We start from the raw sequence: 18,907 nt of genomic DNA on the forward strand, positions 1-18,907 counted from the left end.
GAATTAACTGTTAGTCAAGTAAAATGAGACTCCTAGGAAAGACAAATTGTCGAATATGCTAAAGGTGGATGATCACTATGAAATACCATGTTAGTACGTATCTTGCTGGTGAAGAAACATTTACTGTGGGAGGGCTTATGCCAAAAGGTGACTGCTGGGAGTTTCTGTTGCTTCAGCCACATATTAGTGAACAAATGAAGATGTTTTTAATATAATAATAAAAACTCGGTAAAAAATTTTACTTTATCAATAAAGCTAATTTTAGATAAGTATGTTTCCCTCAAGGGAAACACTAGGATTAAACAAAGTCAATGAGGGGCAGAACTGTCTAGTTCCTGCATTTGCAGGTTGACTTGAGTAAATAGATCAAGGTAGCATCTCTTACGTATTCCTTCTCTACCTCAGTACACTGTTTAGCACTAAATCCACTTAGTTTTTGTAACCCATCAAGGTAATGGAAATAGATACTTGCTTGATGGGGCTGCAGATAAATAAGCTAGCACTTATGACAGGCAGCTGAGAACAAGTCCAGTAACTTGGAAGAGTGTCATGGGAAGAGGTGGGGGGAATGTCACAAGAATTTCAGAATTGCTTAGAATGAAGGGTGGTCTCATGACAGTGGCTTTGGAAAAATGGTTACATTTAGAACATGTTAAAAAGCAGTGTCATGTAAATAGTGGCGTGGTGAGTATTCTTCTGTTTATCTACCGATAAATGCATTGCCCCTATCAGGTGCTCAAAGTGAGTCTTTATTCTGATTTGTTGTGTCTTAAAATTAATGGTGATTGGTGTTCCTCCTCCCCCTGCTATCAGAGGTGCTCAAAACTGCTTTTGCTTTCTCATGCTTATAAATTTTGTCTTCCTGCAGGGAACTGTTACTGTCTTGAACTTGGAAAAAAAAATTGTTACTCTGGAACCATTGGTGCTGTAGGAGGGAGCTCATAAGGGAAGCAGTGCTGATGTTTCTTTCTGTGGAAGAGGGAAAATCAGTGTTGAACAGTCTGGTATTCAGAAGTCAGTACAAGTTTGCATAAAACAAATAGAAGATCCTCAAATTCACTGTCTGATAGCCAACCTACGCTTTTGGTACATTAAAATGGCTCATGTGGCTAACAATACCTGTCAAATTAGCAGTGTTTTAAAGTAAAATGGGTTATGAAAAGTAACAAATTTTGTAGTTAACTAAATAGCAAAATGAAATTAAGGCATTTATAGAGGACATCTGCCTTGCACCTGATTCAGTCAGACATCTTAGAAACTTTAGAGGAAGAAACTTCTCCACTGTTCTGCATCTGAAACTTACTCAAGAAGTAACACAGAATACATATTAATTTGTCTCTCTTTTTTTCAGCTCTTTGAATATTTTCTGTGCCAACGCATGGATAAGTGAAATACCAATTTAATAACATTGTTACAAAGACCATCAACTTCATTTTGTCATTCTCATGAAGGGAAAAAACCAGCCTGGAGAGAAAGTCTGTTACTACCTCCTTGAAGCTATAGCTTGGGTTGGTTTAGAGACTCTGTCCAGTACGATATTTAGCTGTATTAGAAACACAACTTCACAGGCCACTCTGCTGTATCTGGGAAGCAATCTTTCTTCCACGTGTTATTATCTATGAACTTCCTATGGTGAGGCTTTTTATTACTCTCTTACTAACAGAGCCAAAAAGCCTTAATCTTAAGTAAACTTTCTAGATACTTCTACTTGACTTAACACTTGGAAGGCTGGGGGGACAGGATGCATCTCAGTTACTGGGGGCAGATGGGCTTGGGGATGGATCCTCATCAACCAAAATTCTCTCCAGCATGCAGATATTAGCAGATTGTCACAAAGATGATGCAAACCTACCAGCAGCATCATGGTGTTTAGTGGTTACCTGCTTTTCAGACAAGCATCTGAATAAGGAGAGAATTTAGCTCTATGGTATTACATGTGTTATCCTTTAGTACAGTACTAATCCGTGTATACCTCTGCAGCAGGACTTACGTTAAGAGGTGCTCTGAAACTTAGTGGGGATACACAGGTCTGGGTACATGGAAATGAACTGGAAGAGCTTTTGGAGTCTGCATGCTGTTTGGTATAAGGAACTTTCCATAGACTTCCTTGTAAGGTAAAAGTAGGTAGTCACAGCTGTGAATCTCATTTGTAGAGGACAATTGCTGTATCTTATTTTTCCGGGAGAGTTTTGTATATGCTCAAAAGTAAAAGCTGACTTATGTTATTTGACTGAAGTGGAGTTACAATGTCTTAAAGTACGGAAGTATTGGTTTAGAAGAAGAAACTCATCTCTTGATAAAAGAACTAATTTCCAAATTACAATAGTTCTGTAAAAAGTCTCACATAATCAGTATGTGCTTTTGTTACCTTTATGTTAAGTTGTGCATCCTGTAATTAGCTAAACCATCCAAGCCTCAGCTCTGTACTGGTAACAGAGTTAGTAGACAATAGCAGCATGAATAAAAGTCTTCTGGTACCCAAATGATGTCACTCACTGGTTTCCATATGGTTCTTGTTTCATAGTTACGTATTTTACTTGGACAGCAGGATTTCCTTAGCCTCAAGCCAATTGAATTTGTCTTAATTGTGAGTGTAGACAGGTAGGTCAGTTTGCTGCTATTAGGGACCAGATGTCTGGAGTGTTCTAATTTACTTGACTTATTGCCAGATGGCTTTGAAATTGTACCTTGCTATGCCTGGAATGCAGTCTCCAGGGTAATCATGAGAAAACCAGGAGCCAGTATACGGCTTCCATATTAACTGAAAAGCAGATAGGCTCTGATTCAGCAGTCTCTTTAGGTTCATGCCTGGCCTGAAGGAAAAGCGGTCCTGTTGACTGATGTCACTGGTAGTATATGTGCATTGTTTGTTTGGTGTAAGCTAGAAGCAGGAAGAGTACTCAGCTGCATATTTCTTTGCACTTATTTTTCAGTCTCTAATTGCATTGGTCTATTCCCCTGCAGATAAGTAGAAAACTTCAAAGCTTCTAAAACAGTGTTAAACTCACTAAGTGCAAGTGACATATCTATCCCAATTATAATTCAAAGCAAGGTGAGAGTGGAATGGTGAAGAAATTGGAAATTTGCTTTGTTAAATGCTTCCAAGAGAGCCTTTGAAGGAAACAGATAAAATATTGTGTTTTAAAAAAAAGTTGTATTATTGTACCTTGTTATAACTGACTCTATTCAGTCTTATTGGATGAGAATGATTAGATTGCAAGGAGTAACCTGTAAACCTGTTCTCTTACATTTTTCTAAAAGCACTTCAACATTGCTTGTGTCTTCTGTTCACAGTTTGCAGGAAGTTCTGTCTTTACTGGAAGCTGTTTATGTCATCTGATGATAATTTGAGTGACTCGTGAAATCTAGGTGTGACCAAGAAATTTCATGATGTACCCCAAAACTGTTTGACTTGCATCTGGAAAAAAATTATGCTTTGTTGCTATGCCAGGATGTATGCAGTTCTGTTTTGCTAACATTCACCACATGGATTATAGTAGCTAAAAATCAGGGCATGATGAAACAACTTTCACTCCAACAGCTGGATTTCTGAGAGCTGAGTGAAATAGCTTGAAATACCAACAACTGGATCTGCTTGACACTGTAAATAAAAACAGAACATGGGTTGCAATCAAAATACTGTGACAACAATGAAGGTAAACAGCTAAGTCCTGTTTGCTTCTCTTTTGCTGCCAGAGCTCCTTCCCAAAAGCTTTCTGTGTAATTCGGCTCAAATGACTGGTTTCCCAAAGGGAAAACCGAACAATTGTGAAGTAGTTATTGAGCCCTTGTGCTTTTGAACCGACTGAGACAAACTGTCTCTGAACTCAGTTTGAGATAAAGGACCTGCTTTCTAGACCTTCAATGGACAAGCCTTGGGAGAAGGGATGAACTCCATGAAAGGTGTAGAATACAAAATTGGATACCATTAACTTCAGTCATTCATTCCTTATATTGTCATGTGTGAATAAGATCCCCTCAGTCTGTCACCTGAATTCAAAATGCTTTCACAAAGATGTAATTCTCTCTGCCTATGTTGTTTTTCTTTAGTCTGGACTGAAATGTACATCACTTATGCCAGCAAGGAGTAGGCATAAATTTGGTGTGACTTTGGCTTGCTTCGAGCTCTGCTTGATGGATTGTTTGTAGTCTTGAAACCTAGGCCAGTTTTACTTTTTTAAAATGCAGGGTGGGGAAAAAGGACTGGCAACTGTGTTTTGCGATGGATTCTAGACATGGATATGCAATGTAGAAACTGCTGTCACTGTAGAATTATAGCAAATACTTAAGCTTATTTTTTCAGGACAGACACCTAAAATTGAGAAAGAAGTTGCAGATAACTTCATGGAACTGCACTGATGTACAACAAATTTCTGATGTGAGATTTAACAGTCCTGTTGCCATGTCACTGTTCTTCCTGGAGGCTTGAAAACATGGAAGAATGCATAAACTGGCAACTGGATTTTAATGTGAGATGGCTTATGGCCATCTTATGTTGCTTTTACAGCGTACAGGCTAGATCATTTTGAGTTGTACCTTAATTTGTCAAGCAAAACTCATACTGTAGCTTATTCCTTGGGAGAAACCTGGGGCTCTGCTAGTGTTACAGCCAGGGCTGTATGTGTTCACTGGATGATGATGCAGGAATATTAGAATCATAGAATGCTTTGGGTTGGAAGGGGCCTTTAGAGATCATCTAGCCTGACCCCCCAGCAGTAAGCAGGCTCCTTGCTAAAATGACAGATGTTTTAAATTAGCTTCTGGAATATTGCAAGGATTAGTTCTTCTAAGGTCTTCCTTTTTAACTGGGGAAATCATATAAGCTGCAAGGAAAACTTCACTTCCAGCATTTGGCAAGTTGTCAAATTGGTATTGTCAATATAGGCATTCAGAAGAATCTTTGTTTAAAAAGAAAAAAAAAAAAAACACACCCCAAAACAATAAACTTCAGACTCTCATCTTAAATATTTGTGTGTTTTATTCTGTATGATATATGCAGCTTGTACTTTCAAACTCATAGAAGTTAAGAGAACTAGATATTACTGTGTGTTTGTGGTGTCTTTGTTTAAACAAACTCTTAAAGAATTACAGAAGCTGAAACTATTTCCCCTTCTCACTGAACAACTGTTCTTTGCTATATCCAGCAGGCTAAGAAGATGGGAAAGGGACCTTGTGGGGTGCTCATGTCTTGTCTTTCCTGCAGTAGAAGCAGACATGACAAAAAGCTGCAAAACTGGTTATAAGGAAGAACATCAGCCTGATCAGAAAGTCTTCCTCTTGCTTTTCCATGGAGAAAATACTCCCCATCAGGAAGCTTAAAACGTACTGATCTTCTACTAATCAGTGGCAGATAAGAGTGCATGAGACCTACAAACAAGGTTAAAGGTCAAAAGCAGCAGGAAATCTCAATTTCTTCCTGGCTCTTCTACCTGCATTCCTAGAGGGCGTATATGGCCACTGAAAAGCCTTCTGACTTGTGTCCTCCATTTCCTTTAAATTTCAAGACTTGTCAGCCTCTTATTAACTGTTGTTAAGTGGCTCATTCTTTATCTCGATTCAACTGATTTGCTTCTAATCTCCCAAAGAGTATGGAAATGAATATGGATGGGTAGAAGTTGTAACTATGAAAAACTGTCTTGGTAAGTTTTGCTTGAGAGCTTCCCTTTCTCTGTGCTGCTTTGGGCAGGTACGGTCTTCAAGAAGATATGGTCTCTTTACTGTGTTAACCAGTGCAGTTTCTTTGGAACAATGAGTAATTGCCACTCCAGTATTGCTTAAAAGCAGAAGCTTCTATTCCATGGAGACTGTTCCTTCCCAGTTAGTTAGGGAAAAAAATATATTAAGAGGTAAGTATATCTGAAAGCCAAGTAGGAATCCTTTTTTTTTTTCCACATGTATACTGTTGGATAGAAATATAATACAGGTTTCCCAGATAATTGTTCTGTATTAGCATGAAGCTTGACAAGCCTTCTGTCTGAAATAGGGAATATGTAGATATTACATCTTAAGGGGGGAAAAAAAAAAACTTCATTCCCTTGGTATTGGAGTATGGAGAAGGTAGAGTTGAATGAATCTCTACCTTGTATTACACTGCAGTGTGTCTGAAAATCGCTTAGCCCATGTAAAAATCAGTCTGAAGAAACCGCATCCTGAAACAAAAAGTAAGAAACAAAACAAAAAATCCCCTAACCACAAAGCTAAAAAAGAAAACCCACAAAACTCTTTTGGGGTTTTGTTATTTTTAGTTATTAATATGGCTTCACATTTTGAGACTTTGTCTGTTAAATGATACGTGGAGTACACTTGTTCTTTACATTCCATCTCTATACCTTGGCTTCAAATGCAAAGAGCAACTTCTGGAGAGATTAGTTAATAGCTATGTAAATATGAAATGCTTTCCTTTGAGCCACAACGTTTTATGTTTAAACAGATTCAGTGAGTATGTGCTGTATTGGTGCTTAAAACATGGTAAAAAGTCCTTTCTTCTAGAATGGTAGGGGACCTTTTTAATTGAGGCCTCATGGGAACTGCCTAAAATCTTGTGTCCTGTCTGCTCTGTATAGTGCTGAGGATACTGGAGGAATGAGTATTTCTGCTTTGTGATGGATTTTGGAAGGGAAATTACCTTGGTTTTGGAATTTAGGACAAAGACTGTTTCAGGAAAGTTTTGAGGTTAAAACTCCCCACAAAAAATGAAAATGGGAATTGACCTATAGCCTATATGTTACCTTCATTTCAAGATGAAGATCCTAGCTAGGCATAGCAAAGAACGTCCACATACATGTGTGTATGTATATATATAAAGTGCATATATAGTGTGTATATATCTATAATTAGTTGATAATGCTTCTTTGAGTAGTGAACTTAGAGATAAATCTCTCTCTTCTATAAGAGACTTTCTTCATTCCATCTGGAAAGCGTAATGCTTTCTGTATGGTCTAATAAAACTAGAAGTAACTTATATCAAGCATCAAGTGTGTAACTGGAACAGAAATTGTTTCTTGGTTGCTCCTGACTGTTCAATATAAAATAGTAATAATGATTGTTAGAGTGACCTTCAGATTGAAGCTGCTTCCCCCCTGCCCCGCCCCCCCCCCCCCGTAAGCTTTATTCTTCTGCATTCTTTAGAAGCTGTATATCCTCAGAAATATATATATTTAAATAAACTGAACTGCTACAAGGGACATAAATCTTGAACGCAATGGGATTTCTTACTAATGGCTTTCTGGAAATAAAGTATTACTCTTCATTTTCACCTGGTGACAGCCTTCTGTCTGAGTGAGGTGTAATCCAAAGTTTATGCAAATTACTTCTTTTCTGTGTCATCTGTATCAAGTATGTGCACATACAAACGTGAGAAATATAAAAAAGTGTTTCATGAGTGCAACAGAAATAACTGGAACAAGTCAGGTGTATTGTCTGGTGGGCCATGTAACCCTGTCCCAAGAAACGGGGCATTAGATAAATTCATAATTGTGCTTGTGAGGCATTGCCATGAAGTTTAGGAGTCAAAGCAACACTGCAGTGCTGTGCTGTTAGTGAGCCGACAATGACCATAAAAGACAGAAACCTATCACAAAATTGAAGACCTTTAACCTCATTTCTGCTCTTCCCTTCATTACTTATAAATATCTATGTGACTATAGGGTGTAGTACTAATAAATAAAAAAAAAAAAGTAGGCTAGGCTGACTCTGTGTTTGAACCAAATAAAATACTAGGGCCAATGTACTTCTGTAAAGCCCCTCTGAAAAGCACCAGACTAGGGAGACAAAGTTTTTGGCAAGTGGCATAAGTTTGCAAGGAAATGGTGCTTCTGGAAGTCTGTAGAGCATTAGAATTGGCAAGTGCTGTGCTTACTGATACCCTACAACTTCTGTCAAAAACCAGCAAATCTTTAAACACCAGCTGATCAGGGATTTTCAGGGCTATCTTGTCTAGCTTGAGCAGGCCTGGCAGCTCTTAACACAAACTAGTGTCTGGGTGAAAGACCTTCTGCTTTGTGATGCCTTTCTGAATAGCTTATTCAGCTGGAAAATACAGTGGACAAAGGAGCTGGAAATATTTTGTCAAGTTGGTGATCTCACAGTCCAGAGAGCCAGCTCCCAATTATAAAGACTTCTATTGTATAACACAAGAGCTAGTCTATAGAAAACTCCAGATCTTACTCTATCTCTTCCTTTATTAGCTTCTGCATAATTATTTTTGCCTAAAGGATGGTGTGGATGTGGGGTGTATTCTCAGTAATTAACTACATTTTCCGAACAGACTAGGTTGAATAGCAAAATGGGGGTAATTTTTTTTTTTTATAGAATCATTTAGGTTGGAAAACTTTGAGCTTGATTTCTGACTTGTAGGGATTAGGAGGGAGGGAAGCCTACAGAGTTCACAGTGATTAAGTTTTTACAACTAAGTGTAGCAAACAAATCGTATTGTTGCTATGGAGAGTGGGAAGAGGGAAAAGTGCCCCCCCAGTTAATTTAGTAGAGATGTTGTCAGGAAACAACATATGATTTCTAAAGCATTAGACTAACCACAGTATACAGTGGTCTCAAAAATAGACACAGCAACAGCAAACCTAGTGAAAGGAATTATCATTAGTACAAATCATTTTTTTTTGCTGCTGTTTTGCTATTTGTTTTCACCTAGGCTTTACAGTGAAATTCTGAATCTTAAGTATTAATTCTTTCTCCTGCAGGTTGGAAAAGAGACTGTGCAGACAACGGAAGACCAGATCTTGAAAAGGGATATGCCACCAGCATTTATCAAGTAAACTCATTTTATTGTAAATCTTCTATTGTAGGTACAGGAAACCAAATGTTCTGATGATAGATCATTGTTACTCATTTCTGCTCTACAGATGAAAAAATACTCTTATGTTTGAATAGTTCTTTGGGGTCTTGAGGCTGACCTTCAGGAGCAATTTTTCTGCCAACAGTGACTTTTCCTGTTACATTCTATATATACCGGTACATATCTAGGGTATTTATTCCTTTAAAAAGTAAAAAAAAAAAAAAAAAAAAATCAGAGTAACAATGGAACTTACCTATATGCTGTTGTAGTTTTGTCTAGCAGTGTCAGAGACAATGTGGTGTTCTGAATCTTCTCTATTAATTTGGTTCATGGAAAAGTGTGAATTTGTCAGTATAGGCAGCTGATGCATGATATAAGTGCCTAGAAATCTAAGACATTTGAAGAGCAGTGACTGACACTCTTAATTCTATGGCTCTGTGTCAAGGACAACTGAATTTCTCTTTCTGCTGCCTTAAGCCTTAAAAAAATCATATGTCACTTCTTGTGGAATTACCAAGCTTCTTGCTGCCAACTGACAAACTTTCACTGAAGTGACTTTGCTCTACAACCTCCTGAATGTAGTGACTGCTCTATTAGTGTTGTCCAACGTGTTCAGAATGACTGAATGTTTTACTGTATTCCCAAACACAAAACAGGCAGATAGTCAAAAAAAAAAGCATTGAGGCAACTGAGAAAATACTAAAACAGAGAACAGAGATGATGCCTGAAGAGAAAATTTCTGTTAGGCAGTGAAAAAGGATTTAGGTTGTTGCATTGTAGGTTGACAAAATGAATGATAAAAATCCCTAGGACCAGGTGGTATTAGTGTAAGAGTTCAAAACGAAATAGCTGAATTATTAGTGAAGTAAGGTCTCTCACTTGAGACCACCCGGTATGTCAATCAAGGTGATGCTACTGCATGAGAAACTTTCTAGGGGAATCTGGGGAAGAGGAGGTCTATAGGTCTGACATACCTTTGGAGCAAATGACTAGAAATTCTATACCAGAAAAGAGAATTAACAGATGCCAAATACATATGACTTGCTTTGAGTGAACTGGCAGTCTTTCTGTGGAGGGAAATTCTGCCTTCTAAATCTGTTGGTGATGTTAGAAATATCACAAACAGGGGTAAGGGTAATCCAGGTGATACAGTATGCACTGATTTCTAAACTTTTTGGCAAAGTCGAAGGCTTTTAAGAAAATGAAGTAGCCATCGGATAATAAGAAAAGTTCTTGTATGGAGAAGAGAAAACTGAAAGCAAAAGGAAAAATTACATGGTTAACCCTGTTAATGGTGGGAGGTAATCAGTAGGGCTCTAGAGATCTCTACTGGGATTGTGATTTTCACCATGTTCACAAACGCCCTGGAGACCTGGATGAGCTGTGAGTTGAAAGTACTTGCTCATGACCCAAAGTCTTACACAGGGTAGTGAGACTAACAGATGACTCTGAGAAATTACAGCAGGACCTTATTAAACTGAGTGACTGATACTAAGTGTGGATGAAATTGTTTTGAAAGATCTGAAATGATGCACGCATGGGAGAGCAGCAGGTCTAGCTTCAGATAGGATGATTGAACTGACCATTACCAAATAGTCAGCAAGGTCTTGGAGCTGGGATACACTGGTGAGAGCATCCATTATATGCTCAGTAGTGGTCAAAAAGTAAACCAAACGTTAGGTTTATCAGCAAAGGATCAGGGACCGAAATGTCACTGTATTTTTTTCTCTCACACCTTGAATACTGCATGCGCTTGTGGTCCTTAAATTTTAGAAAGGCTGTAGTAAACCGGAAAAAGCTCATAGAAGGGCTTTGAGAACAATCAAAGGTATGGAATTGCTTCTGTGTAAGGCAAAGCTAAGTCGTCTGGAGCTCTTCAGCCTGGGAAGGGTGACAGAGGGGACTGGGGCCCTGACAAAGGTCTAAGGAAGTGCAAGTTACGTGGAGAAGATGGGAACTTGCACTTCTCTTCCTGTGCAAGAACTTGATGGGGGCATTGCTTTAAGCTAGTAGTTTATAAACCAACAACGGGGGGAGCTGCTTTGCGTAGCAAGTTATGTACTGCTGGGATTCTTTGTATAGGTTTGGAGGTTAATAGATAAGTACTTAGAAGAGTCCATTGTGGGTTATCAAATAGACAAACTGCAGGAAATCCCAAGAACTGAAAATAGTTGGAGGATGGGAGAGTGCCTAGAGGAAGTATGATAAATGCTTATCCGGTTCTTAACCTTCCTTAGGCATCTACTCGCAGCTATTTTGGAGACAGGATTCTGAGGTAAATGGGCCTTTGATACAATCCACTACAGTATTTATTACACTGTGTTCCTGGTGTGTGATCTTGTTTGGTTGTGGAGGGGTTTGATTTTTTTTTAATTTGTTTCTTTTTTGAGGGAAGTGTTTATGTATTGAAATGAGACTAAAGCTTTTTTCTTGCTTCTTGATGAGTTGTATATAAATGTGGAACTTTGTGCCCATTTTCTAGGACATGTGGTTTTTAGTTAATTTCCAGCTTCTTGTTCACCTAGACAAGTAAGGGATTAACGAAAAGAGATTTTCTTGATTGCTATACTGCAACCAGTCTTTGATCAACACTTAGAAGATTGTGGAGACTTACATAGTTAAATTACTGTAGAAATGCGATACAAGCACTTGTGAATAGTACCACTTTATGCTGGGTGCAAGAACTTTTTCTGCATCAATTCATGACTGCTTGAATTGTAATATAATGAAAAATGGGAAACAAAGCTATCTGTCACAGTAATGAAACTACTTCACATAGTACTTACTATCCTAGATGCAGTAACATGAGTTAGAAATGTTCAATGACCTTTATGAATGACAGTCTATTGCATTAGTTGGGTGGGTTTTTTTGTTAATCTGGAGCGTATATCAAAATGAACTAGTACACGTTAACAGTTCCTTGTTAACACTATGAGTGTGTTGTCAGTAATATCTGTGCTGTAGGGACAAGTGGCAGTCACAGGTGAGCTGCCAAGGGAGTCTTACCTGTTCCTGCATTGAAGGGCAGGATTTGGATGGAGGAAGTGAAACAGATGAGTGTTGGTTTTTTGGGGTTTTTTTTCTTTCCTGAGAGGAGGGTTTTTTTGTTTCTAAAGTGTTAGTTTGGGAATTGGCATTCCTCTTTAAGGGAGTGCTCCAGCAGAACTTGTATTCACACACGGATGATGGGGTAAGGAGCAGTGTGCATGTGCTAGCACCGCATTCCCTGTCCATATTTGCTCCATTCAAAAGGACCACCAGTCTTGAGGGAACCGCTCTTGGAGGATGAGGGAGAAGATCTGTTTATTCTTTTCAAAGACCTGGGTTTTGGCTTGCCTGAGACAGGCATTGAGGGTTCATAATGAATATATGATGGTAATCTGTGAAGTTTTTCTGTAGGAGTGTGATTGTGCAGCAAAATAGTTTGGCTGCTGAGAAGCTATCATGCATCTCTTTGCTTGCTACTGACATAAACCACATTGGAACTATTGACCTAGGGTTAAAAAAATGCTGTGTTCTTTATCTTCATTGTCTTAATCAGCAGGGAGTATGAGTAATGCATATAATCTACATCAGATGTTTTGCAGTGTGTTCATATTACTTGTTATACTTTTCTTGTACAGAAAGGAAGAGCTGTAATCTATAGCCAAAGAGTAGGGCAACACCTGATTTGTTTACCCTGAGAATAAAAATTTGTCTGTGTTTAACTTGCACATGCAAGCTCATTTAACAAATCAAGCAGTGATGCTCTTCTATATTAACATTATTTTGGTAGCCAAGCTGGAAGTACATTGCTGGTAACTGTATTAACAAATTCATGTTAATGTAAAATACTTGCTTTTTAATTTATATTTCTAAAACTGCAAGTAATCTAAACCGTAGTAAGTTTACTCACTACAACTTAAGTGATTAGAAATTGAAACAATCATTATTCAAGCATCAAAGGCATTGCGTGGCATTTTTGGGCAGGCATCTCTGGGGAAAGCAGAGGGCAATCCTAAAAACCGGAATGGTAGTTTAGCATAAGCTAATTTTTTTTTCCTCACGTTTCATAAAGAAAACACTAACAAGAATGAAGCTGATTGACTAGCAAAAGTAGTATGGTTGGAAATACCATGACCTGTGTCTTCTCCACAAAGAATTTGGCTGGTGTTAACATAGCTTTACTGTAATCATGCCTCAAAAATAAATAGGCCTTTTTTTTAATAAAGCTGGGGGTTTTTTAGGTTGCGATATAATATAGGGATTACAAAATTCACCATAGCAATGAACTTCTATTAAACTTTTAAATTTGTTTGATTCTTGTGATAGAACAAGCAGTTCATTGCAGTGAATATTTTGTGTGGGTTTTTTTTTAAGTAATTTAATTACTTCTTTCCCCAAATTGTAATCTTTTGTTTCCTAACATGTATGCTTTGCAGGGGATAGAGGGTGTCTGTTTTTTAAACACAAGTCTGCTTTTTTGTACATAGTGCACACTCCTGAAGTCTTTCAAATGCATTGGGTAGTTCATACAAAATAGGCATTGTACAAGTAAAATGAAAGCTTACCTTTCCAAGGTTCAGCCCTAAAAACTGTAAAAGAAATCGTTGAATCTTTAGAAACTTTATTTTTGTTAATTATGGTGACTTCTGGGGTAATACACATTTACGTTAATTCCTTTCTTTACAAATGGAAAAGCCGGCCTTGAGATAATGATTAGTATTAAACAGATGACTAGGAAATTGAACTGTAGGAGATTCAAGTATTTCTGAGCCTATAGCTCTGAGCTGGCTGAATAGGTGATTTGTTTAATCTCTTTCTTGGCAGAGTTGAATAAATTTGAGAAGCAAGTGTGGAAATCTAATTTAGTGAAGTCAGTTGACTTTGATAGTACAACTAAGTACATTGCATAGTAATGAGCAGACCATTCTCACTTTCTGCCTTGAAGTCCTCCTGTATTCTCTTACTCAGTTATGAGTTACCACCATCTGATGTGCTGAGCAGATGTCTCACTAAAGAGCAGGTTATGATAAGGTCAGCTGGCCCAATTCTATCTACTCTAGAGAGACATTAGCTGAGAACTTTACTTTCTGAAAAAAGTGTGTTTTCCTTCAGTGAGTGTCTTACTTCTAGTATAGTTAAATTTAGATGTAACCATAAGTTCTGCCATTTGTGTTAACAAGGAATGTAGGGGAGAAAATGAGGTAACTGTGTAACTTTCCAATTGTAATTAACTGAAAGTATGATAAAAGAGTGTGTCCAAGTGGTCAGTAGAAAATGCGCTATATGATGAGCATGAAAAGTGGTGATAAGAGATAGTATTGCTGTAATAAAAGGATTTAATGTTTGTTGGAACATGATGTAACTTGAATGAGCACATGGCACTCACATGCATAGAGCTCATGTATTAGACTGCACTTACATTGCTGTCAAAGAAATGGGAGAGAATGGAAGAAAGTCACAGTGTAGCCAATAACTACAGTCATGAATAATATGCTAACATAGAAGGGAAGTCTGAATTTTGTATTTCTCTAAGCTGTCATGAAGTAACTACAACAAGAGAACAAAACCAAAAGCTTTTCAATGTTCCAGTTCTTGGTATTTTAAAATTGTTGTGTTAAATGGCTTGATGGAACCTAATTTCAGAGCTCATTTGCTTCTTGGAGTACCTTATGTGTTACTGTAATTACATTAATATCTTGCAAACCTCCTTTCTGTTAAGTGTGGAACTGCAAGCTGCATTTGAAATTCATACCTTATCATTAAATCTTGTGGTTATTTAAAGTGCTATTTTTGTCATGAGTGTTAACAGACTCTGGAGAGCTGGACTACAGCTTCGATGAGCAGGACACAGTGTCTTGGCTTTCTTAATACTATGTTCTTTTGCCTTAATGTGTAGCTATTATTTAATATTTATTAATAGCAGTTGCTTCTTGAATAACAATGCAAATAGAAGGCTGATAAAGGTTAGCAGTTACTTTGACTGTGAAGTCCTAAAAGAATAATTGTTTTGTTCCCTGCCCTTGTCATTAAGAATGAAAGGTGTTTTGCTGCCTTGGGACCTCTCCTTAATGATATTGTATTGACTGCTGTACATGGGATACTTCAAACATTACTTACATTGGAAGATTGCATGACTTCTGGAAAACCGTGTCGTACAGTTGCTGGCTATTTTCATGTTAAAATAAATACAGTAAATACTCTTGCTTTTTAAACTATTAAGGTGTAGAATGATCAGTTTGCTTGCAGTGCTTTAAGTAGTAAAGTTTTAAAACAAATCCAGCATTTTCTCAAGTCTGTCGTACAGACAAACTAATCGGCAAGTTTTGTCTGATGACTTTCCACAGAGTGGAGAATGCCTGCACCAAACTTGTTCGGGCAGCCCAGATGCTGCAAGCAGATCCTTATTCAGTACCAGCTCGTGACTATCTAATTGATGGATCAAGAGGCATCCTTTCTGGAACATCAGATTTACTTCTGACATTCGATGAAGCGGAGGTAGGAATCCCAACGTGACTGACATAGGTATCTGCACAATAGTATTATTAATTCAAATATCCACCTAAGTGAATTAGCTAAACTGAGTTACTGAATACTAAACTATTGAGTAGATGAATGTGGTTTTGATCATTTTAGCTTGATTGGAAGCATATTTTGCATTCCTTTCTGTCAGAACAAGCTTAGGCTTGTTACTCTGTTTTAAGAGCATCTTTGTATGACGTGATGTTTAGGTGTGGCCTGTGATTATTCCTCAGAAAGGCCAGATCCCATCAACCCTGTTTTATGTCTTGCCGATGCTTTTTTCTGTATTCCCTTCACCCATTACTGATCCTTATATTCTCTGTATCCCTTCACTAAAAGGCCCTAGTCCACTTCCTAACACGCCTGACTCATTAGCTGTGGCAATTTAATTGGCCTTGGGGCACAGGAGGTAATATGAATTTGGACTGTCTGGTTAGTTAGCCAGAAGATGTGTTCTGATAGATGTAAGAGTTGCTAAATTTTGGCTGCTGCACAAGTGGCTCAGAGGTGCTGTTTGTCCATGGACAAAAAAAGCCAGAGTTGCAAGGAAACTTAAAAAGGAGTTTTTGAGCGTCTTACATTTGAACATGTTTTTGTTACAAATCTTACTTACTCTTCTGATCCTCTTTCTGGGAATGTGGAGTCTTACTTGTTTCTAAATAGTAAATATCATGCTACTATGAGGAAATGAAGCTCACACTTAGAAACGCTGATGTTAATTATAAATTTTACCCGTGCAACAATCTGTTAATCTATGAAATTGTTTAAATCTTCCTGCTGTTCTGAGTAGTCTAACATGGCATCCTTGTGTCTCATTTAATCAGCCCATGGTACTGTTAGCATGTTCCTCTGAAATGAGGAGAATGCTATGGGATTTCTCTGTGGCACTTGTGATGACACATTATTTAAGTAGTTTTTGATAGACACTATAAAGTGTTATAGGACAGAATTGCAAGGAAGTTAATATCTTTTAGTCTCCCTGCTTCCAGTGTTTAGGAAATGAGCTGACTTCTGTGGAGTTAATGCTTCATTGAACTAGTCTGACAACCGCATGTTAACCAAAAGAAAAACGGTAGTCGGGAATGATTGACTCTTCACACATACAAAACTTGGCATGTCTCTATCCTACTATGTTTCAAGATAAACTAACATTGGGACAAAACTGAAATGAGTTTTAGAGGGAACTATGATCTGTTCTAGGGACTGAACACTGCATGTGGTTGATACGAATTAAATGTTAACTAACTCATTCTTCAATGAGAATTGTATGTGGTATTGTCAGAAATAATGTGTTCAGGAGGTTAGAAGGTTAACTGTCAGAGAATTCTGTTTTGGAATCAAGTATGAACTGAAAAAGTTAAGCTGAGGCAGATGTCCAGAGGTAAATAAAGCACAGTCTTCACAGATTTTTCTGGAAAGCTTAAGATGTTGGATCTACCTTTCCCGCTGGGATGCTGGATAATGCTTTATCCATATGTAAAGCTGTATGGTGAATAATATTTCCTCTGAAAGTTTGGAGTCTGCTTGCTATGTAGTTTTGCTTTGTGATTTAAGTTAAATATTTTATTGATGAAACTGCAATGAAAATCTTCAAGCATGCCAGCATACTTAAATGTACTTCCTTATAACCTATTTTCTCAATGCTATCTTTCATTTATCATACAAAGTGAAAACACTGGAAGTAGGATTTTGCATTTCTGAGCAGTGGAATGCAGATTAAATATTGTCTTTGTCAATGCAACACTCTTGAGTAATGGCATTGTGGGTAACTTCATCAGTATCCCAGACCTTTGTGATTGCCCATATATGTCGCATTAGCAAATGCTGTACTTGTTCTGTTCTAATAGTAGGCTTGCATTTCTAATTACAGTGTAACTGAGCTTCATCTAATAAATGATGGAATGTTCCTTTTTTAGGTCCGTAAAATCATCCGTGTCTGCAAAGGAATATTGGAATATCTGACTGTGGCGGAAGTAGTAGAGACTATGGAGGATTTGGTGACATACACCAAGAATCTAGGGCCAGGTTTGATTTGCTACAGCCTATCATAAACATACCAAGTATAGTCTTTTCTACTACCTTTTTTTTTTTCTCCCAGCACCTTCCTCACCCAAGCTTCGAGTGTTTGGACAAGGGTAAAGCAGTTTCTTTGACAGTGTCTGTTGGAAAGAGTTTTAGTCTAGAGGGTGAATTATGACTTTTTTTCTGATTCACATTCTCTCTCTTAGGAATGCAGAAGAGTCAAGATGTTGGTAAACAATATATACTACACAGATGATATGTACCGTACTTTTCCTACACTATATTATATGAGGGAAATAAGCATGCATTATGAGGGAAATAAGCATGCATTAGTAAGAGTAAAACAAAAAAAATTGAAAAAGCTGTGTAACTAAGCACTCACAACTATAAAGTCCATTAAGCTGATAAAATGTCTCTATTAACTGAGGTGGTTAGGCCTAGTAGGATTTTCTTGGAGTAGTATAAGCTACCTATCATCTTAACAGCTTAATGAGGTTGCAGAAATAGCTGCCTTGCAGGATAACACAGAAGCACAGCTGTTACAATGTTCGTTGTTTGATTCTCCTTCACTACTTGTTACTTCATCATGTTAACTCACACTTTCACTGCTGGAAGTGATTAGTAAGTGAAGCACTGGGTTGCTATAGAGGAAACCTACTATTAATCTCTGTCATCTACTACTCCAAATGCTTTAGTTTCAGCAAGCATGAAGTAGTTTAGGTATTTAACAACAGCATTCTATAAAATCTGTATTTTGTGGTGGTAATGTAGGAATATGTTGGAATTAAAGTTATGCTGAACTAAAGAATGCTTATATAAACAGAGCAGGAATCTTATTAGTACTTATATATATAAAAATAAAAATACATATGTAGTATAAGAATAAATAGCTCATAGATTAAATGACTAGGAGCTGTCATGTCACAGAACATGTTTGTAGATTATTCTGGTTTTATTTAACATGTGTATACTTACCCTGTTTCTAGATGTGAAAAACTTTAAATTTCAGATGAAGGTATGGTGTTCCTTAAACTTTTTTATGTCCTGTGAGAAGTTACCTTCAACTAAATAGATTTTGCTTCATTTTGAACAGGAAAAGATGAAGCAAAAAGGGCAATCTTCTCTTTCCATGAAGCTTGTTCTTTTACTTGGTATACAATTTCAGTTTCTCTGTGGTCATTGTCTTCCGTGCCTTTAAAATGGAAGTTTCTCCAAACTTCAGTTTACTCTGTTTGGCTCAGTCACAAGCATTTGGGACTTTTCATTGAGCCTCACAGACATAATTTGCTGTTATGCGTGTATGATAGAGGTAATAGGTATTGGGCAAGTGTCTTAATTTCTTAGAAGCAAGATGTAAGTTTGTACCTTTATTGCAAATAATCTTCTCTGAATTCATGCTGTTCTGAATAAACAGCTAATCTTGTGCTTCTGGCATGCTCTAGAAGCACTGTCTTTGCCTGAACTAAATGCTGCTCAACACTTACAGCCCATGCCTACAAAACTTTTTATGCCTGCAGTCCTTGTTCCCTTCAGCTATTTCAATGGGTGTCTCAGCTTAACTGTTAATGTGAGCACTATATAAATAACAGG

General features: G+C 37.6%; 1 protein-coding gene across 3 annotated transcripts in view; it reads left to right on the plus strand.

Annotated features, from left to right (window-relative positions):
• The window catches only part of VCL (vinculin), a 63,691-nt gene that overhangs the window by 14,353 nt on the left and 30,431 nt on the right, over nucleotides 1–18,907 (plus strand). For 2 of the 3 annotated variants that reach the window (XM_075717392.1, XM_075717393.1), the window contains exons 2-4: nucleotides 8,697–8,767; nucleotides 15,121–15,271; nucleotides 17,212–17,320. In XM_075717392.1, the coding sequence (XP_075573507.1) occupies nucleotides 8,697–8,767; nucleotides 15,121–15,271; nucleotides 17,212–17,320 (331 nt within the window). Of the gene's footprint in view, nucleotides 1–8,696; nucleotides 8,768–15,120; nucleotides 15,272–17,211; nucleotides 17,321–18,355; nucleotides 18,469–18,907 lie in introns of those variants that run through there. The other variant, XM_075717394.1, reaches the window with a different exon arrangement.

Source organism: Pelecanus crispus, chromosome 10 (genome assembly GCF_030463565.1).
Source record: "Pelecanus crispus isolate bPelCri1 chromosome 10, bPelCri1.pri, whole genome shotgun sequence".
NCBI lineage: Eukaryota > Metazoa > Chordata > Aves > Pelecaniformes > Pelecanidae > Pelecanus > Pelecanus crispus.